At 40.8% G+C, this 12,277-nt stretch overlaps 2 protein-coding genes across 3 annotated transcripts in view; one reads left to right on the top strand and one right to left on the bottom strand.

Moving 5' to 3' along the window:
- Positions 1-8,438, bottom strand: part of dock2 (dedicator of cytokinesis 2) — a 90,370-nt gene extending 81,932 nt beyond the window's left edge. The window contains exons 1-16 of the mRNA XM_008327028.3: positions 8,260-8,438; positions 7,262-7,345; positions 6,663-6,703; positions 6,527-6,582; positions 6,348-6,444; positions 6,106-6,254; positions 5,807-5,942; positions 4,828-4,985; positions 4,029-4,110; positions 3,750-3,882; positions 3,263-3,338; positions 3,021-3,097; positions 1,181-1,431; positions 974-1,072; positions 757-826; positions 300-403 (exon numbers count right to left, since the gene is read on the bottom strand). Coding sequence (XP_008325250.1) covers positions 300-403; positions 757-826; positions 974-1,072; positions 1,181-1,431; positions 3,021-3,097; positions 3,263-3,338; positions 3,750-3,882; positions 4,029-4,110; positions 4,828-4,985; positions 5,807-5,942; positions 6,106-6,254; positions 6,348-6,444; positions 6,527-6,582; positions 6,663-6,703; positions 7,262-7,345; positions 8,260-8,302 — 1,656 coding nt within the window. The 5' untranslated portion in view covers positions 8,303-8,438. The remainder of the gene's footprint in view (positions 1-299; positions 404-756; positions 827-973; positions 1,073-1,180; positions 1,432-3,020; positions 3,098-3,262; positions 3,339-3,749; positions 3,883-4,028; positions 4,111-4,827; positions 4,986-5,806; positions 5,943-6,105; positions 6,255-6,347; positions 6,445-6,526; positions 6,583-6,662; positions 6,704-7,261; positions 7,346-8,259) is intronic.
- An 83-nt stretch (positions 8,439-8,521) lies between these two features.
- Positions 8,522-12,277, top strand: part of hrh2a (histamine receptor H2a) — a 10,472-nt gene continuing 6,716 nt past the window's right edge. For both annotated transcript variants that reach the window (XM_025062931.1, XM_025062930.1), the window contains exon 1: positions 8,522-8,658. The gene's annotated coding sequence lies outside the window, so the exon portion shown is untranslated. The remainder of the gene's footprint in view (positions 8,659-12,277) is intronic.

Genomic DNA, 12,277 nt, shown 5'->3' with positions numbered 1-12,277 from the left:
ATTCAGATTTACCGTACTGTATGTGTAGAAGCACTTTTGTGAAGGTTGCAGCTAAACAGGTGTCTGCAGATGCTTTCACTTGAATTGATTAAATTCCTCTCATCAGGCAACAGTCGCCGTCCTTTCATGACTGGATGTAAACGATAAGTTAAGACTCGTAGCTGCTGGTGTCATTAACATACAGGATTTTCCTGTTTTTTGTTATTTTCGACAGGAGTCGAACCTAAAGATATTTTGTTATATTTTATTTCGAATTTTTAAAAATAAAAAAGAATACTTGTAATTATTGTGTCACTGACCTTGAAAACAATAAGGTCGTGCGTTCCATCTTGTAGAACTGTACCGTCGTCTTTCATCAGACGAACAAAGGCCATCGCAAAGTTCTTCTCACTCTTGTCCTTGGCTGGAGACAAACAGAGACAGAGATGTAAATGAAAAGGGAGGAGAGGGGGAGTAAGGGTCACTAAAAGAGGAGAGGATAGATAGATGGATGGATGGATGGATGGATGGATGGATGGATGGATAGGACCTTATTTATCCCTTGGGAGTTCCCTTTGGAAAATTAAGGATGAAGGTTTGACTGTTAAAGAATGGGTGGAGAAAAAAAAATCTGAGGGTTTCTCTGATCAAGCGTGCCAGGAATCCATTTTCTAAATTGCCTCAATCATTTATTCCTTCTTAAACTGACATTACAGATGCAGCAGGAGAGGAGTCGAGTCCCCCTCGAGATGGGGAGGACAGAGGAGAGGATGAAACTTACACTCCTGTGAAGAGCGAACATGAAGCGCAAGTGAATCCGGTGCATTTCTTCCAGAGGGACTGCCACCTGGAGGACAGCTCGTGTCATTAAAGAATATAGTACAATGAATCTTTGCATTTTTTTTTAAACAAAGAATATATGAAATCAAACAAAAGATAGTGATTCATAGGCAAAAATAAATAAACAAAAGCCAGGAAACAAATAACGACGTACCTTAAAAGTTTCCATCCATCGAGGCTGCTTGATTTGGTAGTAGATGACAGATCTATATTCACTGACAGCCTTGTCCCCGGCTCCCAGACAGATGGAGTTCTGGGGAGAAAAATATTTATATAAGGATGAAATATTTGTTGTTTACTTTTGACTCCAACTCTCTGACTCTCTGTTTATTGGTCGATGTGCAGCAGCGGCTCAGCCCACCTGTATGACCTTGCCCTCTTCATCACAGACCCACATGATGACCTCCACGTTCTTCTGAGTGGTCTTGTTGTACTTGTCGAAGTCTCCGCCCTGGATGGTGAGGTAGATGTCATTGCGAACATCCCCGGGCATGATGATCTCCGGGAAGCCCAGTTTGCGGGCCACAACTGTGCTGCGGTCCACCAGGTGAGGATACTCCTTCCTGATCTGAACAATGTCCCCAACCATAGCCTTCATGGTCACCCACAGACCTGAATGGAGACGGGGTTCGAGATTCACTCAGTATTTTGATAGTAAAAGTACTACTAAGCACTTACACAAAGGTCGCACCAGACAGCTAGAGTGCCCTCTAGTGAAAATAACAAACATATGAAATCATATATTTTAATATATCAGTCACAAACCCAGCCAAAAGATGAAAAAAATGTGCGACTTATAGTCTGGAAAATACAGCACTAATGGCGCCTCCTGTGGCAGCCTGTGAGATGCAAAGACTCACACTGTGAAATTATGCATCGTGAGACAAATGAAAACTTCAGTTGAGAATACAAGGTATACAGCATTTATCGAAACCCAACCTAAATGGGTTCTGACGACAGTCCTTGTACGAGGTACTGCAGTAGACTTTTTTTTCGGACAACCTCTCATTTTCTGTATTCTCTCACAGCTTCATTTTCCATCCACAGAGCAGTGTTTGTTTGTTTGTGTGTTAAGCTCTGTAAAGCTCACAAGGCCGGCGAGTTATGAATGAGGTTATTTGCGTGTGTGTGTGTGCGATGAAGGATGGAGTGCAGCAGACTGTGAGGGCGATGTGTCATATTTGACCGATGTGTGTGTTCAGGACTCCGACAGCCTGTTGTAAGAAGGTGGATTTTTCTGCAGGTAGGTAAAATATAAATCAAAGCCAAATGAATAACTAAGTGGTTTATGGGCCTGCAATAACAGCAGAGTTCAAAACATTTGACGGTGTTTTGCATTAATCACTGGGGGATGATTAAGTGTTAGCAAACGCTAGAGAACGTTTAGTCTGTGAATGGGAAGCAAAAGGATGAAAGCCTGATTAAAACGGATTGGAATTGAAACAAAACAAAATAATATACAAAATATAAAACATGCCTGGGCTGAAAAAAACAAGGGACCTACTTCATCGAAAATAGTCGGCGATATCTTAACTATGTCACAAACCCAGATTTTCAAGGCTGAACAGAGAGGAGACCCGCAGGGAAAAGTAAATGTGTGTTACTTCATGCGTGTACAGCGGCAGAAGACTTTAAAAGTGGGAGGAAGGAGAGATAAAGGGTGAGTAATGTTAAAAACCCATAGATGGCCCGGAGTACTGTTTTTTTTTTCCATATCTGTTCACTGGGATCCTCCGTTCAAATCTGGGTTGCTCTCCAAAGCATCCAGGAGCAACAGGAAGGTCAAAATCTCAGCGTCATGACAGCAAAGTTCTGCATTTGAGGCTATTTCATTAGCGACAACACAGTGTCGACCACAGCAGCTGTCAAAGACCACCATAAACATGAAGGAGTGGCCGGCGACACCAGAGGCTGGTGAGGGAGACATAAAGAGTGAGTAATATCAAAGCGACAGGCCTCAAGGGCGAACACTGTCCATCAGGATAATGTCCATCATCCTCACACACAGAGTGGGAGCAAAGAGGAGAGAGGAGGGGAGAGGAGAGGGTGTGGAGCTGCTACTTTAATGGGTCACACCAGCGACAGGAGCCTCCACCGTCCAGTGGAAACATTAAGACCATTAGGCCTGGTAACACTGGCAGAACAGTGGCATAATTTCCACACCAGGAAACAGAAGTGAGTGTGAAAGTGCAGAGCGGTACCTTGGCCGCCGCTGTCCCTGCGAGATGCAGTCACTTTGTTCAGTAAAGTGTGAAGAAAGTCGTTCTCTGCAATCGCCCTGGAGACAGATACACAAAAAAACCCTAAAAAACACACACATAAACTCTTCAAACTTTCAAAAATAGTGCAAAGTTGGACATAAAAGAAGAAGAAGAACAGACAAAAGGGACACAGGGAGGAAGAGGAGGAGGAAAGGTGGTGTAACACAGAAAATAGGACATACGGGAAGAAGGGGATGAAAATCTCTTTCTCGTCATCGCGTTCAATCTTCCCTTTGATGATGTCGCTGATGTCCATCACTGCCGGGACAAGACAACAACAGTGTCTGTCAGAGAGAGAGAAATGAAAGAAAATGCAACAAAACGGAAACTTCTGTTGTGGATTCACTTCAGTCCACGGTGACAGGCTTCAGATGCTGGGAGCCTGGAGGACCAGAGAGATGAAGATCTGTTGCGTCTGGTTTAGTTTTGTCAGAAGTAAAGACTTTGTATTTGTATTTAACAGATTCAAAGTGTACATTTAGTAAAATGTAAATAAACCATGAAATACTAAAAACACTAATGCAACAAGTCGTCAAGACCCTCAAAAGTCCGTGCTTTTGAGGATTTAAAACTCATTTCCGGACTTACCAACCCCTGATGGAAGCAACTAGTACTAGTATTACATTACTTATTATAACTGCAGTACTGACTTCTGTCTGTGTACAGTACCTGCCACACCGAACGGCCTCCTCAGACCCTGAGTGCACTTCTTGTTGGTCTCCTTCAGGTCCATCTTGCCCACTCTGACTATCTGACAGATCAGATAAATCTTCTCTCTGCTCAGATCCTTGTTTCCCAAGTCCTGGAAAATTAGAAGAAGATTGAACCGAGAGTTAAAAGATATGAGGAATGTAAAGAGCAAAAAAGAAAAAAAAGAAGAATCTAGCTACGATTTCAACGCGTACTGCTTTAAAACAAATGCAACAGTGCCCTCCGGTGGTCACTTACCGTAAAGACAACTTTCAGATTGTTGAGCATATCAATTTCCTTGGGGAATCCTTTGCTGCCCCAGCGAACCAAGTAGTTCTCGCTGCGTGAAGAGTATAAATATGAGGGAAATAAAAAATACTTTGTTTTAAAAAAGCAATAAAGCAGAAGTTTTTTTGCGCCCAATTAGATTCCATTTAGAATGTTTGTCGGTTCAGTTTACAGATGTGACACAGCACAGTTTATAGTAAAAACAAAACAATGTAAACTTGCACAATAAATCCGACTTCAGTGCTCTGACCTCTGTTCAAGAACATACATAATCAGCACTGTTGTTAAATATATACATTTAACCTTACAGACCGACGACCTCCACATTTGAGGTGAGAGAGAAGGGAAGTTGACAGACAGTGAAATAGATTGTGATTGGTAAGAGTTTATCTCCATGGTCTCCACTGCAGTGGCAGATGGTGGTATATCCAGTACGACAGTGAGTGACAGGTCTGAGCATCGACTCTGTCAAGTACCACACAGCCCTGTCACTCATTATCTGCTGCCCTGTAATTTGTGTTTCCACTATTCTTATTTTTGGCATATAATTGTTTCAAGTTGGTGGAGTTGATCAGAGAAGAAAAGAGAGAGGATATGAAGTCCACCGTGTGTGGGCTGAAATGTGGGGATCTGAGAATAAACAGTGGAAAAGTAAAGGAAATACTGCAAAAAATACTACTTTATAAATATACAGTACACCCATTTAATATACGTTTTTATATCAGCTGTGAGTTTGTATTATTGAAATCTTGTGAAGAGTGACTGATACCTGATGATGGTCTGTTTGACTGGGTCATACAGGGACATGAAGAGCTCCGAGTCTTCTCCAATGCGACAGACAAAGTTCCTGACAAAGACGTAAAGACTGTGGGTGGGGGACGACTGGATCCGTGCTGAGATCCCACTGTGGTCTGTCTGGATGTTGGACTGCAGGACATGACATTCCATGGAGCAGGGTTAACTCAGGGCAAGGCATTAACCGGATGAACACCAGACAACCTTCACTTTAGAGACTGATAAATGAGCTGTTAATGAGTGACAGGGGAGGGAAGGTGACACTGACACTGACAGCCTAATTAACTAAAATAAAAATAACTTGTTCGGTATAAAATCAAGCTGAGGTTATATTGGACTTGGACTTGGTCTATAAAATAATTTAAATGTTTCATAAACAACTATATTTCTTTGAAAACCAAGACTTTGAACTTCAATTGAAAACTTGAAAATATTTATAACCATTTATTAGAAGCTGCGGGGTTTAAAGTTAGTGGCCTCCGCAGGTCAGTCCCTGCCATTACATTTTGGCAGCATGCAAACTGTCCAAATACCTTGTCCAAATCGCATGCTCTTGAATCCATATGTGGTTGGTGGAGGCCGACCGTCTGTTTATGTTTTTATAACAGCTGATAAGAAAAATTTATTTTTCCCGGCATTTTAACTTTCCCTTTTTATATATAAAAATAAATATATAAAATGATGGAATGCGGTTCTTTTATAGTTCCCACTGGCTTCTTCAGTCATTGATAAGAAGACCCCACTTTTTTTTTAAATGACAAAACTTTTCTTGGTGAAAATCCCTTATCTAGTGCAGACAGACCACAGACCACAGTCATATCCCTGAAGTTGTGAAGTGAATCAACGTTTTCCTGATAACTGCCTTTGAATCCAGTCTAAAGTCTCTAAGACTCTACTCCAGACTTCAGCCTCTCCCCATCCACCTCCTCCTGCTGCTCTATCTCCTTCTGTACCTGCTCCTCCTTGATGCGTTCATTGATCTTGGCCGTGGCCTCCTCGTGGGCCTGAAACAGACTGATGACACTGGCCTGCTCCGGGTCCAAGATGTTTCCATCTTTGTCTCGAACAACCAGGTCCAGCCCCAAGATCCTGGAGTTTGGGAGGAAGGATTTAAGTTGAACAAGGGGGAGAACAAACAGGTGGAAGTGAAGGAGGCTGCTGAGCAGAGAAGTGGAGAGAGAATAAATCCTCCCTGACAGCGGACTCCGTACAGGTGCCGTAAATGTAGGGTTGTGTTCTCAGACAGACTTACTTGTTGCCGTAATCAATCTTGGAGGTGACTTTCTGTTTCAGCTCTTTGAATTCATCGTTGGGCAGAGTCCCAGACAGGAGCTGAGATCTCCACTCCATCAGCTCCCACATCAGTCTCTCCACCTGATGTACACGCAGCTCTTTATTGGCCTGGACACAAACAGAGGGAAGAGGTTACACTCAGAACAACTCTCACGCACTGACAAACACACACACTAGGGATGATTTTTTTTTTTTTTTTACCACATAGAGCTGCTTCCATATGCTCCCCCACTCCCTCAGGGTGGTGGTCACCTCCTTCACCAGGGGCATCTCCACCGACGTCACCACTTCCTCATTTCTAGAGTCACACACACACAGACGAGTCAGCAGTGGCTCACAGAAACTCTTCCAGCGTCAGACGGCGGGAACTCTTCTCTTACCCTCGTTTTTTAATGACAACTTCTTTAAGATGGATGAAACTGGCAGGAAACACGCCCTGGTGAGGAAGTGGGAGACTTTAGAAGGGACAACAATCGTGAAGGGGCAAATAAATGTGTGTGTTAGTTTTAATCTTACCTGAAGAGCTTTGTTTCTGGCCAGGTAACCCCAGTACCAGCCTGAAGGCGGGAAAACCATCGTCACATTGTGTTTGTAAACAGGATATACAGATGTACTTCATGTACTGTGAAGATATTAACTATCTTTCGTGTTAAGGACTAAAATGTGTCAAATGCTAAGTCACTGTGAACATTTATAATAACAAAAACATGGAAGAAAGAAAAGTAAAATTTAATAATTGTTATTTAGGGAAAAACCTCTTGGTTTCTTCGAACACTGGTTCTAACCCAACACTGAAAACTGTGCTATATTTTGATCTTTATCACAGTAATGTAACAATGTGAGTGAAAAATGTGTTATGAAAAGGAAATCTCTTGTCTGACAAAAAATGAATAACTTTACTGCCAACATGAAACCAACTGTTTATTCATTCACTTATTATTTTTTAAATAAATGAACTGAATTTATGCATACCGTATGTATTAATTAAAATGTAATACCGAGGGGCCATTAAACATACACATGACTGGTACAGTACAGTTATATTGACTTTTTATTCTATGCTGAAACTTTATACTTAATAATAATTATAATTTTAATATCATTGTTTTTCTTACCATCACAGGCCTCCTGGATGAAGACAGTGTCTCCCACCTCCAGAGGAAGCTGCTTCTCTCCATTTCCCACAAAATTCCACTTTACTGAAAACGGAGAGTGTAGTAAAATTAACAATTCCCAAATATCAGAACTTCATTTTCCTTTTGAAGAACTGTACGATGTAGTTGTAGCCCCCACTAAGTGGGCAGAGGGCAGCTCGTGCGAATGTGTATGGATTCAAACCTGCGACATTTTGGACACAAGGCCACTTCCTACCCACCAAGTCAGATAGATACATTCATACAAACATAGATCTTTCATGCTTTCAACATTTCCTGTGTTGTCATGATGTGTTCTACACACACATTAATCCTGACTACTATAGATTTGTTACCCGCTGTAGTTTTAAATCATTTGAGTTGACGTTGAGTTCTTCTTTTATTATTTTATTTGTTACATTTCAATCAATATTAGGTAATTCAACTCTGTTCAATTTTTGGAAACAACATAAATCAATTCATCATCAGCTAAAGGTCACAGGATCGCTGTAATGTGACATTTCTAAGTAAAATACACGTCTTCGTGCTCTGCGTTCGTTTTGTGCAAAACAGAGAGAAACTGCTGCTAACAGTGTGGGCCACATCCCACCCGGACACCACGGAGACTTCAGATTGTTGTTGTACACTCAGGAGTAACTAACTTGAGGCTGAATCTATTTTCTCATGCAGGTATGAGGTCATGTTGTTATGTGATATACGGTATCATGTAATGCAGAGAAATTGCTCAGTTAATTTCAGTCCATCAACATAAATCAAATTTGATTCTCGGGCATGCACGTACATGCTGATGTTTGATAAGGCCATTAGCACCTGCTCACATCCTGTGAAGCAGGAAGTGATGGGAAACCGTTTCTCTCATTCTCATTTATTTACCACCACCTCCTCGTACGACAAAGTACGCAGTTGAAAACCTGCACGTACGCACAGTTGCCCAAATCTAAGCGAGGTTTTCAACTTACCTACTCCGTAGCGCTCTGCAGTGGTCCTCGCCCACGGAGCCATGAAGTCTTTGGTGAAAGTTCTACTTTTTGTTTTCTTACGCTGACGCTCATGTACACAATGCTGTCTCCCTCTCAGTGTCTCCACAAAACATTTCACTTCTGCTTATTTCTAACTCTAAATGAAAGCTACAAGCCCTTCCCCCTGCGCCTCTCTTCCTCTTCTGTCTCTCCTCTCTTGCTGCCTTTAGGCGGTTAAGAGGAAGTGGGCTAGTTCACCAAGGTGGAGTCCTGCAGCACCCACAGGCCTGCGAAGTGGGTAAAGTTCACAGCGTGTTCACTCTCGGACCAAGTAGCTGTTGTTTGAAGCGTGTGTTTTAACGGAGCCTGAAATGATGACAGTTAAACTAATCAAAAAGGGTAAGTTCGGCTGTGATTGTGGTCCTAAAGAGTAGCAGTTAGCAAGTCTGCCTTATATACTGTATCTGCCTTACACACAGAATGTGCTGGGTTCGAGTCCAAGAGGAACCATATAGTTAATGGTGCTTCCTGTAGCAGCCTGTGTCCCCGTTGTGGGGACGAATATAGGCCTCGAAAATGAAAATAAGGCAAAATAATAATTCGTTCCAGCCCCCCAGATATATAATATTAAATAATTTAATTAATCCCAATCTAAACATCAAAAACATACATATCCGCAAATATATTGATGATATAAATAATAATAATTAAGAAAAGATTTTATATTATTGTTATAAAAATGGGTAAAATAACCGAGCGAGGGACGGTGAGAGAGACACAGTCGAGTGGAAGAAATGGAGCTCGGTTGAGCACTAATAGTTGCTTACTTGTAACTTGGTAAACTCGTATCTCGAGGCCCCAGTGTATAACAGTTTGCAAAATTTAAGGAAAACACATTGCACTCTTCTATGAATCATACACGTTACATAAAATCACACACGGACCAAATACAAAAAAGCTGGAGAGCTGCTTGTCCCTTGCGAGCCACATGTTGGACACCACTGTTGTTTCCAGTGTTCTGGGAGAACAGCTGAATGTTAAGAACGAGGTTTTCTGAAAAGACAGGTGTCGTCAACCAACTCTGACACATCACAAGATTTTCTTCTTGGTTGTGTTGTTATGGAAACAAGGGGGCAGATAGAGCATGTCAACACACACACACACACACACACACACACCAAATTCGACAGTGTCGGAGGTGAACTCAGGTACTGTACGTGTCAACAGGCTGCACACAGAAATGAGCTACAGAGTTTGTTTGCAATTTGAACAGTAACGGAGGGCGGAGAGACAGAAAGAAACGACCAATAAAGACAGACATGTCATGACATCGCTGTGTGCAGCTGAACAAAACAGACTCACAGGGAGAAAGGACGGCACTTCAAAGTAAAAAAAAGAAAAGAAAAAAGTCTCAAAATGTAAGACGACTATATTCAGAGACAAAGAGATGGGATGATGGAGAGACAAGGGATGGGGCGAGGAGGACAGCTTTTCTGGAAGACGAATAAAGAGAGACAAAGAAAAGATGAAGATCTGAAGGATGGAGAATGAGCCAAAGACAGACAGACAGAGAGAGAGACAGGAGAGTGATATGGCAAACAGAGACGGAGAGAAACAAAGGTATGAAAAGAATAGTGATAATGAGGTTTGAATTTATTCCAAAGCTCAGATGAGGACAATAAAAATGAGAGAAGCCACACGCAGAAATATGAAACCTGAAATCCAGACAAACTAAACTGTGACCATTTGAGTTAATGCCTTATTTATATTAACCATTTGGCACAGACACAACCAACACAGGTGTTTTTTTAACTTAAGTACCTGTGACAAGTGAGAGAAATCTCCCCACCGTCTCACACCGACTATTTTTTCGATAGGTTTCATCATGAGATATTTAGTCATCCGTGTTCTCTCCTGTTAAGTTATTGAAGCCTCACAGGCTTTGATTCAGCTCCATCCAATTGATTTCTTTTTCCTTAGGTAAAAAGAACATTAGAAATATATTTGGAAAGTCTACTTTTGAAACCCATCACTTTTTACTTAGTTGTTGAAACCCAGTAGATTAGGAAGCAGACTCTCCAGAGACCTGAATCAGAATCTGGAATACTTTACTGACGTTATGATGATGATGATGATGTTACAAGAAATACATGTAAAGAAATAATTAAAATAAAATGTGCGTCAAAAATATGTTCGAGAAAATCCTAATTGCAATATAGAGCCAAGTGCAGTTGGTGATAACAACATCCATTACAACTAGTGGCTTAGATTTTCTATAAAGATTAGAGCTCGAGTAGAAGCAACTCAAAAGCAGCAGCTGGCACCGGCGAGCCAGTACGAAGGACAGAAGACAAGATGAGCTATTAGAAATAATTTCCAAGAAAATTAGTCCACAGAGAAACAGAAATATAATGGGAGACACACGGAGGGGAAGGAGGAGAGAGAGAGCTGGGTGACTCACTCATGCTATACCTCTCTTTCTCGCTCTCTCTCTCTCTGTCTCTGTCTTTAGCCCACACTTTTTAGAGACAGACACCACACACATACACACATACATATACACACACACACACACTCAGAGAGTGCGACTGTGCTTCAGTCATCACACCAGCAGCAGAGCAGCGGGGGAAGTGGAGGGAGAAGAAAAGCAACACTGGTGAGTTATCATAATCTAGGTGTACGTGTGATGAAATATTTATTTATAATAAATGAGTTGATTAAAAATTCAAAACAATGATTCTTCAGCCGTAGTTCGTTTGTGTGTGGAGACAAGTGATTCTGACTGAGTTACTGGTCTGACTGTTTAAATGGTGTTTGTATTGATTTAAATTGTAAATATAATATAATATAATTAATGGGAAATGTACCTTAACTCTAAGAGCGTTCAAAGTGCATTGTTTGTTAATTATTACTATAATTGAGGAAAGGGATGTGTGTGTGTGTGTGTATACTGTGTGTGTGTTGTCTCTACACAGGATTATTTTTGGCCGTGGTACTTTGGTTTTAACTAATGTTCATGTATTTCTACTCAACTTATTTTTTTACATTTTTATATTCTTTAATATTGGATACAGTATGTTTTATATGAGTGAAGTTTACATTTCACTGTAGCTATATGACAAACATTAAAAACATAATTGTAACACTTGTGTAATTGTTAGTGGTAATGGTTCTGTTATTTTATCACTCATAAATTAGAAGTAGAATAGACTAGACTAGAATAGAATAGAACAGCTGTGGAAGAAGAGTCAATAATATAATCAATTCCAAAAACCAAAAGTTTAAACAGATGAATTAGTTTTTCAGCTCAGGTCTTGGCATTAATGAGACACAGATTGAAAATAAAATAAATAACACTTCCATTAATGTGAGAAGCAGCGTTATATAATGATCTAATTCTGTAAATAACAGCACTCTTACAGTATACTGTATGTAGTTTTCATGCATGGTGCACTGAATCTGAACTGCACGATGTTGTTGCAATGAGACGGCTTCATATGGGTTTGTTCATCTGTGTATGGAAATCTGTATGAATATGGACTAAGGCTGCTGCGTTCAAACAGTCAACAACCTGTAGACACTTTAATAGTCCACACTGAAGGTCATCAAGTCATTAGTCAAGTCATCATTAATCTCCAACGTTTTGACATCTTTGTAGATCCCTTTATTTTGTTTATTTTCACATTTTTCAAATTTAAATTTAAAGAATTGGCAATAAGTAGAAAAAACTAAATTATCCTCAACTCAATCAACAGTTTAGAAGGAAACATATGGGGCTCATTAGGATGAGGGTCTTCAGTACAAGTGGTCACAAGGGGTGAGATGAGACCCCATGTGACCTCAACGGTGTGTTACAGCAATGCCTGCTGTTATTGTCTATACATATTTTATGGGTTTGCACCCCATCTGTGTCTGCTCCCATGATTGTTTCCTTTTTTACACTCTGTCGTGATTCCCTGGCTTCCTCTTGAGCTCAGGAAAAACAGGAGTGTTACTAGGCAACCTCCATCCCAGACCA

Source organism: Cynoglossus semilaevis, chromosome 15 (assembly GCF_000523025.1).
Source record: "Cynoglossus semilaevis isolate Cse_v1.0 chromosome 15, Cse_v1.0, whole genome shotgun sequence".
NCBI lineage: Eukaryota > Metazoa > Chordata > Actinopteri > Pleuronectiformes > Cynoglossidae > Cynoglossus > Cynoglossus semilaevis.
The sequence above is the reverse complement of the archived record's forward strand: the minus strand, read 5'-3'. Positions and strand labels throughout refer to the sequence as shown.